Source organism: Hypomesus transpacificus, chromosome 13 (genome assembly GCF_021917145.1).
Source record: "Hypomesus transpacificus isolate Combined female chromosome 13, fHypTra1, whole genome shotgun sequence".
NCBI lineage: Eukaryota > Metazoa > Chordata > Actinopteri > Osmeriformes > Osmeridae > Hypomesus > Hypomesus transpacificus.
Window position 1 is genome coordinate 4,012,667 of NC_061072.1, and position 14,794 is coordinate 4,027,460.

The following is a 14,794-nucleotide window of genomic DNA, read 5'->3' on the forward strand; positions in this document are numbered from 1 at the left end:
AACAGTTGGAATTTGTAATTTCGGTCCAGATTGCATTTTTTTGTGTCGGTGTAGAATTCCGGCCTTTTATTATATTTAAATTTGCTGTTACTTCATGAACAAGCACATCAATTTCGTTATCACTAAATCATTGTTTTCGCTGTTTTCACTTTGGTGGCTGATCTATGATAGAAAGAGAGAAGGAGGCCCATTCAATTGCGCTTTGCGTTTAAATGCTCTTAATTTATGGTAGTGGGCGGAGACAGGCGCTGATTACCCAATGAACTGCCGGTTTCGTAAATACGACGTACACTGAAGTATCACAGCGTGCGCAATCTGCGGGTTGGCCATGGCGCTAATAACGCTACGTTTGCAAATGTACGTACATGAGGGCCTGAGAACTTTACTAGAGCTTTGACAAACACAAGATAATAGGGAGATCCAGCATGGGAAGAAATCATGTCCAACACTCACACGCTCCCAGGGGATTCATCCAGGAGAGACAAGTACTCTAGGAACATTGCACATTGACCTCTAGCTGTGGGACTCTCCATCAGTGTGGACATGTCCAGGCCCCCACCCCTACCCCCAGCCGTTGATCCCAGCCCGACGTCTGCAGGGGAAACTGATGATGGGCAGAGAGGGAAAGAAGGGGGGGAGATAGATAGGGGGAGATACCTCTCTCTTCATGTCTTCACAGTGTCTGTGGCGTGTCTGGGTTTATTAATCCCTCTGCCCACCCCCCTCAAGGAGATATTCAGTATTGACCCGTCTGCTGCATTGGTCCGCCCTGGGCCAGGGTGGGGCACGCCTCCTCCTCCTCTGGTGTCCTGTCAGGCCGGGGAGGTGACAGGAGACTGTGCAGCAGGGGGACAGTAGAGCGCCAAGTCATCTCCTCTCCCTGTGTTTTTGCGGCTGCAGGTCTGTCACACCCTACCGGCAGCTGGCTATCTGTGGTGTTATCTCTCTCCCACTTGGAAATGACTGGAATGAGCCGGCTAAAGTGCTTGTCCGTGCCCAATCCTTGAGGCCTAGCTTAGTGAGAATGCTACAAGGTGGTGGGAGAAGGAGAAGGCCAGGATTGCTGCGTGGATCGGGGCGTGCTGCCTCCCTCCCATGGACCAGTCTCAGCTTTCGCTCGTTGCTTAGCACCAGGTGATGCTTCTGTTCTGCTCCATGTCTGACCCGGTGCTAACGCCTGTGCGCTCAAGCTCAAACGTGTGAGAACTGCGGCAGCGTAGCTTATTCCATCAGTGAAGAACGGCTATAAACCGATTGGAACACCACTCCTGTTCTTATTAGTAATTGACTCATGCCCGTTTGATGAATACTGCTATTGTGAGAGCTGTGAAGCAAAAACTAACACTAATCTCATCTGAAAATACATCAGTAAGTCAAAAAGTATTTTTTTTCTAGCCTTTTTATTCTCTGCTTTTCTCTTGGGAATTGAAAATGTTCCTGCTGGTCTGGTTTTGATAAATCTGGTATTTATCTTGAATGAATTGACACATTTTTAAGCATGGGTGAGGATTGCCTCTTGGTCTGTAGAACTGTGGGGCCTCCTAGTGGACATGTATGTTATTACACTGTGGGGAGCTTGTTCCAGTGTTTGGGACATGACAAGACTCATTGTTGATGTGGTTCGTCCTCACACAGACACACATGCACTGACTCAGCACTCAAGATACTCATGAATAAACCATGCCTATGGTAGCCATGTATCCTCAATCACAACACAATGTTTTTCCTTGTGAAAACAGCTGCATAAACATGTCCGGTGGCTAACAAATACTTTTTCTCACTCTGTTTTTCTGCAGTCACAATGATCCCAGTTCTGTTTTTGGTGGCAACCACAATAACACCCAATTACTCTTCCAGTGGAAACAAAACCAGTGGTAAGTACACAAACATACCTCATCCCAACGTGATTCTGAACACCACGCTTATACAACACAATCACACAGGTTCCCTTGTCAGTTGTTGCTGTTGTGCTTGCCTATACAGTCTATGACCGGCATGTCTGCTGATATTTGACAAGGGTCTCTTTTTGCAGTCTTTACCGGATCATAGTAAAGCAACAACAGATTGAGGACAGTAATTTGGAGCTTGTTGTGCTCCTTCTTAAACTGAGACAAATACTAGCTGTGGAAACCTCCTCCTAGTCTGGCCTCTAAGGCCACACCTCTGCTGCAGAGTTACTGCCAGCTTGAAATGAGCTTGTGTGGCCCCTGATACCTATCTGGGTAGACAAAATACTTCTGAGGTGAGTTCTTAAATCAGGCTTGTGTCCAGACCATAATAATGGTGGGCCTAGTTGGGCCTTGCCAACTATAATTCAGACCCATTCCCCGACCCCCCCCCCCCCCCCGGACCTCTTCCTGGCTGGGTGTTGACTCTCTGCTTCCTCCCTGTCTCTCCAGAGGACCAGCACCAGAGCCAGCACATCCTCCCCACTCTGCTGGTTCTCTCCCTGCTGCTGGTCATCATTGTGCTCCTGGCCTGGTACTTTCACAGGTAAGGCCACACAATCATACATTCACTGCCTCCATGTAGGCATGGAAATAAGAATGCAAACAAATGCTGTAGAATTACACTAAATCACACTCACAGATAATGGCCAAAAGGTCATACATTGTGTGAATAGGAATACACACACACTCACACACACATACAGACATACAGAGAGGGAAGGGGCAGGGCATATGTGTGATGTCACCTTTCCTCCTTAGTCATAGAGGCGGAGCCCGTTCAGGAAGCTAGCCTTGCTCACGCTGTTTAAACTGAAAGCAGGCAGACAGACAAACACAGTTAGTTCCACACGGCAGCTTCTACCTTCAGTTCTAGAGTCTGTGGGCTCCAAGTCTGGCCTCTAATGAGAAAGAACAACTTTTCAAACTTCAAATGGTAGGAGAAATGTTTGTTTTCCTTTTGCATCTGTGGGTGTTTTTATGAAGTTCAATCTTCACTTAGTGTCTATCTGTTTCTCTCACTTCTTCTGTCTTTCTGTCTCATCATTCTTTATTTTCTTTGACAGGTTAAGAAACCAGAGAAAGGCTGTTGTCACCACAGTCGACAAGAAGATACCGAATGGCATTTTGGAAGAGCCAGGTTGGTTTCACGCACATACACATATACCCACATTCTGTCTGTGTGTGTGTGTGTGTGTGTGTGTGTGTGTGTGTGTGTGTGTGTGTGTGTGTGTGTGTGTGTGTGTGTGTGTGCAGGGGTTCCATCTCATGGTTGTGGTTGGGTTCAACTTCCTGGTTAGACACCGTGAAGAAGAGCACGAATAAATGGCACATCAATCTTTAAAATCAGAAATTATAACAGTATGAGTACATAACATTTACATCACCTACATTGACATAACCTAGTTCAGGCTTAGAAGGTTTTACATGTTAACCTTTACATGTTAACCATTAATATAACGACATTGTAACAATCACTGTAACAACTTTGTAACTATCACTGTAGGTACTTGTATAAATATATTGTTTAAAATGAGCAAGTCACTTGAGAGCATCTGATGTATTTGCAATGTCAAGGTACTCTATCGGATAACCAGTTGAATAGGGTGAGGTTTGAACAGTCAAGTTCAAACCTGACCCCTTGGTCAAGTTTCATGTGAACAGCCACAGCAAAGGAGCATGCATCCACAGCAACAGGGATTCCACTGCTGATTTGTCTTGAGAGAAAACATTTTGGCGTCCCTCACAATGTTGGATGTGTAACATTATGAAGGAGTGCCTGTGTGAATTCCAGCCCTGCTTCAGCTTGTATTGAAGTAGGCGTTGTTTAAATGTGAGAGGTAATTTGAGAAGGTGGAAGATTTTTCTATCTGATAGCACAAACCTTTATGGTGTGTAACTTTAACCTCTTGATGCTTATTTTGAAAAGCTGAAGACATGCTGGCTGTGTGTGCGTGTGTGTGTGTGTGTTGCTACGGCGTTGCACACAGCCTTTCCACGAGGTTAGCTACTGTACTACAGTACTGGATGGACGATAATGATCCCTCCTGTCACTAAAACAACTCTTTATGGAAATCTATGTTATTTTGACCTCTTTAAAGTCCTTAATCGTTAACCAGTGGGGCTATTAGGGTACGGTGATGTTTCCTGTGGTGTAGAATGTGGCTTGTTGCTGTGGAGTCTAGATTTCTAACAGCCTTTTAAATCACAATCTCTGGAAGAAGTTCTCCGTCATGGTTCAGTGTCAAGCATCTTAAGCGTTTGTAGTACAGAGCACTGCAATGGGATACTGGTGGATAATTCATACAAGTAAATTTGTACTCAATCTCAGTCGATTTTGCTGTTTCCGATGGGTCGATCGTCAAGTACATTTAACCCAATCAGTGCATCTTCCTGTGTGAGAAGACCCGTAGTTATAGACAGCTGTTCAACCCCCCTCCTCTCCTTTCCTCTCTCCTCTCCCCTCCCCCTCTTACAGAACAGACTGTGGTGCTGCTCCCCAGATCCCCCACGGCCTCCAGGACCTACCTCCCCATCCCCGTGGACTGCCTGGAGGAAGAGTTCCGGCTCCGCTCTGCTGACGATGGCAAGCTCTTCAGGGAGGAGTTCAACGTAGGTGACCCCCCCCAACCCCCCGACCACCACCACCACCCCACCTTCTGTACAGCTTCCTGCACTTTTGGATTTAGTATTTTTGTGACTATAAAGAAAAGGCTGTAGAGCTGTGGTGATGTGATTGTTTAAAGTTATTAGCTGCTAGGTGCTTGTTTAGGGCTGTGTGTGTGTGTGTCACTTGCATGAATGGTCAGGAAAATGTGTGTTTGACAAACGCATCATGCATTTATGATAAATCACGATTCTATTCAGGGCTATGGGTCAACCTAGCCAGTAATCAGAACCAATGATTCACAGACTTTATATTGCATACCAGTATGAATTCTAAGTATTTCCTCACATTGAGGAAGTGCTGCCTTTAAATTTACTTTTTATTGTTAGCTGTAGAGGAAGTCCTCAAGCTGGACAAAGAACCATAGAATGCACTCTCAGCGGCTGTAAGTCAGTCTGGACAGTTTCCATGGAAGTGTGCAAATATAAACCTGTCATGACACCTGTGACAGAAGTGACAGAAGTGACTGTAGTGCGTTGCTGTGTTTCAGTGCCTGCCCAGCGGCTACACCCAGGGAACGTGCGACGAGGCCAACAAGGAGGAGAACAAAGACAAGAATAGATACCCCAACATTCTACCATGTGAGTAGCGCTCTGCTCTGAGCGCTTGTAGCCTCCTATTGTGTTAAAAAAGTGTTTACACCTTTGGTGTTCGCAGGTCAAAATTGACCCGTGATTGAATACATTGACAAGTACTGAATTAGAGCAAAAAATATCATCCAATGAAAAGTTTTATCTGCCAAGTAACATATTAGCCATCCATATCCATAGTTAAATATATATTACTTGAATTTTACGTACCTTAGACTATATTGAACTTACAATGTGCACGTTTTATGCACAAAAAAGGCACCATTTATCTATTCTATTTAGTTATGATGTACAGAACAGGGAAATTATTTATGAGACCATGAAAAGAGGGTTATGATAATGTCATTCCAAAGACAGGGGCCTCATAGTTTGATTTGTATAACCCAGGAAGGTACACCAGGTAAGCATTGAATGTTGACAATGTGGCAATGGCAATGTGGCAATCACCCTCCGACTATTCACAAACACTAGTCTTCCCTCCATTTTGGTCAGTAAGGATATTTCTATAGACTGTGAGATATCCTTTGCTAATGTTGACAACTACAATTCAGCCAAGATTTTAGCATTAATTGATAACCATGGACATGAAAATAGGTTTGACTTTGGCAATATGAATTTGAAATAATCCCACCTGAAGGATAGTAACACACAGACAATATGGGGAGATGGGAAATGTGGAGGGCAGCAGCAGCACAATAATACAACAACCGGGAGTGAGTGTAGAAGTATCCTTGCAGCCTTATAATGTCGCCTTATCGGACGTGGGCCAATGGGTGAGGTGTAGAGTGCCATGCCTGAACTAGGCTTCACTTATATGCTGCTTCAGAATAGGATGTGGGTAAGAGCTCAAAGAAAGTCTTATCAAAATTATGTTACCACTCCCCAATTGAAAAAACCTTTGTCACATCTATGACAATGAAAGGGTTCCCAAAATAATAAGAGCAAAAAAAGTATTCAATATGAGAGATTAAATGGTATTTTCATGTTTGTGCACATGGTGCGGTGAGATGTTGGTAATAAAGTGTGAGAAAGTCCAAGCCTATATACCGCTCTACAGCTGTAGGGACAGAGAGATGTGGGTGTGGGTGGGTGTTTGGTGGGGCGGATGGAGGGAAGGTCGGTGGGCGGGTTGAGGATGTGAGTGAAAGACAGAGTGGGATGGGTGTGTGTGTGTGGGATCATAGTATTTGCTGCATGCTACAATTGAATTCAAGTCAATGCGATTTAGTGGCATGAAACATGATTTGTATTATTTTACACAATAATACACAATTATTCATAGTATTTATGTGTTGTAGACCTTTTAGTTATTTATGATGATTTGGCAACATTTACTATTTATTTCCCTGGTTAAACCACCCAGAATTACTACCAGGTCAAATTTGACCCACAACACCACAGATGTAACTTTTTTTTATAGGTATAAAAAAAAAAAAAAAAAACTGATCAAATTGTGTAAGATTTTATTCAGTAGACCACCCTGGAGGCATTAATGAAGCCTTGTTTTGATCAGAAAAAAATTTGGTGTTTTTCATGCATCTAAACTTCAAAAAGGGTCAAATTTGAACCAAACACAATAGGAGGGCTAGCAGAGTACAGAGGAGAGAACGACTGAGAAAGACAGAATTCACACCCCAGAGTGATAGATTTGAGGTCTCACCGGCTTCCTGTGCATAATGTATCACTTAGAGTTGTCTTTCTCTCTCTGTTTCTCTCTCTCTCCTTCCTAGTTCCTAGTTTAATTTACTCACCTGTGACCACTTCAAGTTCCACTCGAATGTGTTTTTGTAAACCGAAATGCATGGCGGCCATTGAAGATTTGAGCTGTTCTGTTTGCCTGTGTTGTTAATGTATGTTGTTGTCTAAAGTGTGTTTGTCTCATGAGCAGATGACCAGTCCAGAGTGGTGCTGACTCAGCTGGAGGGAAACCCCTGTTCAGACTACGTGAACGCTTCTTTCATTGATGTGAGTAGAGAGACAGAGAGACAGACAGAGAGACAGACAGAGAGACAGACAGAGAGACAGACAGAGAGACAGACAGAGAGACAGAGAGACAGAGATTGGTTGATAAACAGATGGTAAACAATTCCACTTCTTTTTGTCTTAAATTCAGGGGTACACAGAAAAGAACAAATTCATCGCAGCACAAGGTGAGGCTACTGTAAGCAGTTTCGACTGCAATCTACAGTCGTGGCCAAAAGTATTGGCAGTGACAAATTGTGTGTTTTGCAAAGTTAGCCGCTTCAGTATTTTTAGATCTTTTTTAACATGTTTCCATGGTATACTGGATAAGAAATAACTGGAAATAATAATATTCAATATAATACAAGTCCCCCCTTTTATAGTAATTACTCTGCTCTTATAATCCAGAATTATAGAGTGATTTCACCTGACTAGAACTCGTTCACACTTTCCCATGTGCTGATGATATGATTTAATGAAATTGTTAGCTTGTTATTTTATGCCAGGGCCAAAAACAATGAAATGTAGGTTTTTGTGATAAAGTAAAGACATATTTGGCCAATTAATCTTTTATTTAAAATGCATCTGATCACTCTGCCCAATAATCGAGAAACACTGAGAATCAACACCACAACAACTGAAACAGCAAACTTTGCAAACACAAAATGTATGTCACCGCCACTTACCTTCATTTCTAAATAACTTAATTAATAACTCATTTTTCAGGACCGAAGCAGGACACAGTTGCAGATTTCTGGCGGATGATATGGGAGCAGAAGGTGGCCACCATAGTGATGCTGACAAACCTCAAAGAGAGGAAGGAGGTTTGTGTTGCTCTGGTGTTGTACTGCCCTCTAGTGGCCGGCATAAAAAGAGTCTGACGCTCTGGAGTCTGGTCTGTCAACAGCAAGATGAAGATGTATTGTATATTCACAGCTAAGCTTCCCTGCACAGAAAGAAACAGAGAGAGAGAATAGACAGGAAAAATATTTTACAGTGACTTTCTTCCCTTGACAAATTCCTGCCTAGCTGTGAATTCTAACAGTGTTTATGCAGTGTCATAGCAGCCATGTTGTGGTTAATGCACTCTACCTTTTAGAGCATATACTATTTCCCCACTGTCAGGAGCTGGTAAGGAGCAGCAATACTATCAGACAGCTTACAGAAGTGTTGTGGTGTTCTTTTTCTAACCGTTATACACAATTATGCATGCATGTGTGCGGTAAGAACAGGAAGTGTGGATCTCTAAGTGTGTACTTGAATGCTACTGGGAAGGTGTGCTGTCCTCTGTGGAGATACATCAGTGCCATAATTACTGTAAATGCACAAGACATAGTTCAGTTCATGTAATGGTTATGTTTGTGCATGTGTGCATGTGTGCATGTGTGCATGTGTGCATGTGTGCATGTGTGCATGTGTGCATGTGTGCATGTGTGCATGTGTGCATGTGTGCATGTGTGCATGTGTGCATGTGTGCATGTGCGTTGTCACGCTTGCATTCAGTTATTGTGTGTCGGTGTGTGCTAGGGATGGTTGAACCTTTGTGTGTTGTGTGAGCAGGTTGCACGTGTGTGTGTGTGTGTGTGTGTGTGTTTGTGTGCTACATGTGTTCACCATGTTCCTCTCTCCCTGCAGGACAAATGTTACCAGTACTGGCCCGATCAGGGCTGCTGGACCTATGGCAACATCCGCGTGGCTGTGGAAGACTTCACAGTCCTGGTGGACTACACCATACGCAAGTTCTGTGTTCAATACGTGAGTTTCTTCATCAGATGTCAGATGTCTCGAGTGATGAGGAGGGAAGGTGCTTTACGAGTGGCTCTGCCGGGGCACATGACCTCAGGCAGGGATTCTCAAACTGTGGGATACGACCCCCCGAGGGGAGCATCGAATGGGGGTCGAATGATGCACTATTTGAATTTGTTATACTATTTGTATTGTTATATTGTATATTATGGCCATTTAATATTTCATATTCTTTATTTTATTCATATATATTATTATTCATTTATATTTGAGACTTTGTACCTTTAGTATAGGTAGACCACATATTTAAGTTAAGATTCTTATATGTTGATTGTTTACACCTTCCTGCCAAAGTAAATTCCTTGTCTGTGCAAACTTTCATGGCGGGATTCTGAACTGGGGGGGGGGGGGGAGGATATAAGGACAGAAAGTTCTGTGCTTTGCGATGGAAAGGTTATCATTTGGATGCCGGGGGAGGGGGGGTGTTGGTCAAGGTGTTCTGTTTTCAAATGAGGGCATTACTAAAGTACTCTGAGAACCAGGAGTTACAGAGCTCTAACCTTCTTATTTTATCAGCGGTTTTGTAAACCATCATTGTGAAGTGGTGAATGGCTGCCATGGTCTTTAATGGGAGGGCCTAACCAGAGAAGGCCTAACCAGGGTTGATTTTCAGAGTAGCATAAAAGATGCTTGTGCTATTGATCTCTTTCTCTCCCCACTCTCTCTAACTTATCCCCCTCCCAAGAGCAGCAGGCCAGCGACACGTCCAAGACCCCACGCCTGGTCACCCAGCTGCACTTCACCAGCTGGCCAGACTTTGGGGTTCCTTTCTCTCCCATCGGCATGCTCAAGTTCCTCAAGAAGGTCAAGCTGGTCAACCCCTCCTTCGCTGGACCCATTGTGGTCCACTGCAGGTACAGTGTGAGGGGCTGCTATGGACTGGAGGTGGGAGGGTGGGATAGGGGAAGAATCATAGTAACCTAGAACGTTACGTTACCTTCGAAACACATTCCTCCACAGCGCTGGCGTAGGCCGAACAGGCACCTTCATCGTCATCGACGGCATGATTGACATGATGCACCTGGAGCAGAAGGTCGACGTCTTTGGTTTTGTCTCCAAGATACGAGACCAGCGTTCTCAGCTGGTCCAGACAGACGTGAGTAGGAAGGAAGAACCTGTCGTGAGACATGGCTTCCTCCCATGAGACATCACGCTTTCAGGCCGCGCCATCCTTCCTGCTTAGACTGCATTTCCGTGGGGACATCGGTGTCCTGGAAGAGATGTCTCACTGTCCCCTTGTGGTTTTCCCCAGATGCAGCACTCCTTCATCTACCAGGCCCTGCTGGAATACTACCTCTACGGGGACACTGAGCTGGACGTGTCTTCTCTGGAAGGACACCTGCACAAACTCCACAACACCTCGGCTCCCCTCGACAGAGTGGGCCTGGAGGAGGAGTTCAAGGTGAGCCTACCTCACACATTCTGACACGAGACAGGAGACCACAAGAATCGGTATCGTGCCACATTGTATCCAAAAGGTTTGTTTGTACGCCCACCATACAATGAGCAGTGATACGGGGAGAGGGGGTGGGGGGGGCGGCATGGGGAGGAGAAGGGGGCGGTTGGTACATTGACAGCTTGCCCACTACTTCATACCACTGACCTCTTCTGTGTTCCCAAGAAACTTACCAACATGCGAATCATGAAGGAGAACATGAGGACGGGGAATCTGCCTGCCAACATGAAGAAGAACCGAGTCCTCCAGATCATTCCATGTAAGGAACCAGGGGCCTCATGTTTAAATGTTGCGTTCGCACAAAAAGCTTGCGCACGCTGGTTTTCACGCACACTTTGTGATGTATAAAGATTTACTTGACGTGAGAATGTGCGGACCGTCCGCAAAGTCTTGTCTGGGTCTTTTCATTACAATTTAGAGTTTCCACTACTATGTTTATGACGTAGACTATTCAAATAACATAAAAATTTAAGTTTTATCATTAATGTGGATGATTCCATCAAAATGCCAAAACCCAAACGAGAAAAGCTATATAGCCTTATTTTTTTTTCGCCACCATTTAATAACTTCTGTTAAACTTGAGGGTGTCAAACGAACAACAAAATCACTCAGGAAGTGCATGTCACTCTAACCATATAGCTGACATGCTGTTACAATGCGCCACTACCCGTTTCTTCATTTAAAGTTTTACATCGGACCATTTCTTCTTAATTTCTGCTATGGTCCAGTTCTCCGAACCCACAGCATTTATGGCCCTATAATAATAATTATTATTTTATTTGTAATGCACTTAACCTTGAGCTAAATATCAAAGTACTACAGGTTAAAAACAAGAAAGGGCGCAAATAGTGACAGTTTTCCACTCCGCCGACTTTCTTTTGTTGCTAATACCTGATGACAGGCCGCCAAACAGGACACATTTTCTCGCCTCCACCTCTGTTGTCAGAACCTCGATCTCACAGTCAGTGATTTTTTTCTTTTATGCGTGTTTAGCCATCTTACCGTATTTCTTCTAAATAATGTTCATTTTTGGTGCGGCGTTTATTCGAGGGCGGCGTTCATTCGAAGAAATACGGTATTTCAGACAAAGAAATGACCTCAGGAGCTCATTTATAGTCCATCTGCATATTAATTTATGGGAGGAGGCAAGGCGGGGTCAGTGGCTCGTTCACGTGCGGTCAATCTCACGTTGATTGTGATTTATAAAGGAAAGGTGCGCAGGACCTGGTGTACGACCGGTTTTGTACATGTAAATATTTCTGTGCGTAGGTACTTTTCGAGTTTTGGCGGTACGCCATCTTCTGGTATGAAAGCTGCGCAATCCTTTATACATGAGGCCCCTGGACGTTCTCCAGCTGAACCTGTGTAGTCACAGTGTTTCCTCTTTTTATGTTTTTGACTCGTGGAGGATTAGGAGTGCCTGATTAGATTGTGTTCACAATTTAAAAAAAATACCAAATTAGATTTTTTATCAAATCCCTTCACTTTGATCTACCTTTGGAAGGAAGCGTGCAATAGCGTGAGTGCTGATGTAGGCATGGAAAGCCATTTGTTTCTGTGGCCAACCTTAGGTTTGAATCTCTATGAAGATTATGGCGAGTCATCATAACTCTTGCCTGTCAGGCAATTGTCAGGAAATAGATCTGGATTCACCCCCTAGTGTCTAAATGAGATAACAAAATGTATTTATAAATTGCCAGCAACAGCAGAATAGCTTATCTGATTCCCCCCCCCCCCCAAGAAATCAGCAGAACTTTCTGCAATCAATCCTTTCCACTAAAAATGTGATAAATACACCACACTTCTTTTTAAAACCTTTCTCCTCAGATGACTTCAACAGAGTGATTCTCTCCATGAGAAGAGGGCAGGAGTTCACAGATTACGTCAATGCATCTTTCATCGACGTAAGCATCTCCGATCTCTCAATTTGATTTGTCTGTGTTGTCAGATTAGCATGATTTAATTGTGACCAGAGGTAATGGGTGGCGCTGTGTGTTTGGGCTGGGTCAGGGCTACAGGCAGAAGGACTACTTCATAGCCACCCAGGGCCCTCTGTCCCACACAGTGGAGGACTTCTGGAGGATGGTGTGGGAGTGGAAGTGTCACTCCATTGTCATGCTGACAGAGCTCCAGGAGAGAGAGCAGGTGGGCTGCTCCTCCAGTCCCCAGGCCAGACTACACTTCCACCAGGCCTAACATACATTCTTCCTGCAAGTGCATGGTGCTCTACTGTAGGTTTGTGGCGTGTCCAATACAGTTACCATCACAGAACACTGCATTGTTCAATGTCTTGTCTTGGCAGGAAAAGTGTTTGCAGTACTGGTCCACAGAGGATTCTGTCACCTATGGGGACTACAGCATAGAGATGAAAGGGGACACTTTGTGTGACACCTTTAGTCTACGAGACTTGGTCCTCACTTTTGGCCCGGTAAGCAAATAAGATACTACTATCGGTAGATAAAGAATGTTAGATGTGACTGGTAAAATGGTAGAATGTTGTGACTCATATTAGCATTGTAAAATGTCATCTTTGGAGAGAGAGTAGAGTAGAGAGACTTTAGTGATCCCAGTGGTGGGGGGAAATGTCATTTACGGTTGTCTAGGTTTTAACAAAATATTTAAAAAATACTGAATTAAACATACTTAATAAATACAAATTAATTTTGTAACTGTGAATTGCTGATGTGATTTCCCAGGAGAAGCAAACAAGACTGGTCAGGCACTTCCACTTCCACGGCTGGCCTGAGATTGGCATCCCTGCAGAGGGCAAGGGCATGATCGACATCATCGCCTCAGTGCAGAGGCAGCAGCAGCAGTCAGGAAACCATCCTATTGTGGTTCACTGCAGGTAAACACGGCAGCAAGTAGCGGTAGATTCCGGAAACTCCTAACACACTGGATACACCTGTGGCTCAAGCTACACAAACTGTCATTGGTGGCACTTATCAGAGAAGAATGGTTGGTCTGCTATACTTATGATAGTATTAGAAGAGTTGACCTCTGTTCAAAACAAAGGCCTACAGTGACATGGTTTCAGTTGATGTGGAATGAAAATTCAATGACCACAAAGTTCAAACACATAGACCGCTCTTATTGCAGTCATCTTAAAGCAGCAGAGTCACTTTGCCTGTGTCTGTGTCTGCAGTGCTGGTGCTGGGAGAACAGGTACGTTCATTGCTCTTAGCAACATCCTGGAGCGGGTCAAGGCTGAGGGGCTGCTGGATGTGTTCCAGACTGTGAAGAGTTTACGAATGCAGAGGCCCCATATGGTCCAAACAGTGGTAAGTATGTGTCTCATAGCTAATTATTTGGATGAACTAAAAGCATAGCAACGCAAGTAGATGCACTGCATGCTGTACATTTCAATGGCCCCACATGTACATTTATATATCTATAAGTAAATGCAGCAGATTATCAAGGATTATAACTGCACAGTTCTAACAGGATTATGTTGGTTAATGCCAACAGTCATACAAGATATTGGAACCACAACATCCTAGCTCATATATGTCCTATGCACAGATACCACAAACTAGATCTCTCAGTCCAATGATTGTATATTTTTCTTTGTTTGTTTTGTTTTACTTTTCACAGGAACAGTATGACTTCTGCTACCGGGTGGTACAAGACTTTGTTGACATTTTCTCAGACTATGCCAATTTTAAATGACCTTTTTGCCTTAAATATGTTTGTTTAATGTTGTTTTTTATAATACCAGTTGGTTAGAATTTGTGTTTTACTTAGCGGGTGAAATTATCTTCTATTTTGCTATGCACTTTTTCTGTCTGTAACTAATGCTTCATCCATCCCTCGCTGTAATATAGTGTCTGTCCGTGGATAAATATTTTAAATTAAAAACTCAGATGAATAATGTATATTTCACTGCATTTATATTTCTTATTTTGTCATAGAATTTCAACTGGAATTTCAACCTTGGTCTAATTTTGTTGTATAATACCATAATTGTTTATTCAAAGTGTTCTTTTTTGACTCACCCTAATATATATTTTTTTTCTTTTTTGTAAAGGTATTTATGTATTTTTGCTGTATTTTTTGTCCTGCAATTGGAGAACAAAATGCGAATGTTAAGATATTTTATTTATGTCAAAGTGTGTTCTTACAATGATTGATAACTTCTATCTGTGATCAGAGGGTCTATCTAGTCTTTCATCTTTTATGTCTATAACGTAGATACTCATTTCAAACATGAAGCTCTTACGTAAGTAAGCATTTCCAACACATCACAAAGAACATGCTGATATGCAAAGCAAGGATATCAATTCAAACCCCTTGTCCACATTCAATAGGACGCATCAAGGCATATCACAGAATTCTGACCACTGTTTCGGAATACTGAAACATAAAT

General features: G+C 43.4%; 1 protein-coding gene across 7 annotated transcripts in view; it reads left to right on the forward strand.

Moving 5' to 3' along the window:
- ptprea (protein tyrosine phosphatase receptor type Ea) overlaps nucleotides 1-14,574 on the forward strand; it is a 49,232-nt gene extending 34,658 nt beyond the window's left edge. For 5 of the 7 annotated variants that reach the window (XM_047031956.1, XM_047031959.1, XM_047031957.1 and 2 more), the window contains 19 exons: nucleotides 1,797-1,874; nucleotides 2,400-2,493; nucleotides 3,014-3,087; nucleotides 4,426-4,559; nucleotides 5,105-5,195; nucleotides 7,093-7,169; nucleotides 7,318-7,354; nucleotides 7,893-7,990; nucleotides 8,802-8,921; nucleotides 9,663-9,826; nucleotides 9,933-10,068; nucleotides 10,225-10,374; nucleotides 10,594-10,687; nucleotides 12,256-12,332; nucleotides 12,439-12,573; nucleotides 12,731-12,856; nucleotides 13,125-13,276; nucleotides 13,574-13,709; nucleotides 14,023-14,574. In XM_047031956.1, coding sequence (XP_046887912.1) covers nucleotides 1,802-1,874; nucleotides 2,400-2,493; nucleotides 3,014-3,087; nucleotides 4,426-4,559; nucleotides 5,105-5,195; nucleotides 7,093-7,169; nucleotides 7,318-7,354; nucleotides 7,893-7,990; nucleotides 8,802-8,921; nucleotides 9,663-9,826; nucleotides 9,933-10,068; nucleotides 10,225-10,374; nucleotides 10,594-10,687; nucleotides 12,256-12,332; nucleotides 12,439-12,573; nucleotides 12,731-12,856; nucleotides 13,125-13,276; nucleotides 13,574-13,709; nucleotides 14,023-14,097 — 2,043 coding nt within the window. In that variant the 5' untranslated portion in view covers nucleotides 1,797-1,801 and the 3' untranslated portion in view covers nucleotides 14,098-14,574. Of the gene's footprint in view, nucleotides 1-1,028; nucleotides 1,135-1,796; nucleotides 1,875-2,399; nucleotides 2,494-2,741; nucleotides 2,884-3,013; nucleotides 3,088-4,425; nucleotides 4,560-5,104; nucleotides 5,196-7,092; nucleotides 7,170-7,317; nucleotides 7,355-7,892; nucleotides 7,991-8,801; nucleotides 8,922-9,662; nucleotides 9,827-9,932; nucleotides 10,069-10,224; nucleotides 10,375-10,593; nucleotides 10,688-12,255; nucleotides 12,333-12,438; nucleotides 12,574-12,730; nucleotides 12,857-13,124; nucleotides 13,277-13,573; nucleotides 13,710-14,022 lie in introns of those variants that run through there. The other 2 variants (XM_047031963.1, XM_047031962.1) reach the window with 2 other exon arrangements.
- Nucleotides 14,575-14,794: the final 220 nt, after the last annotated feature.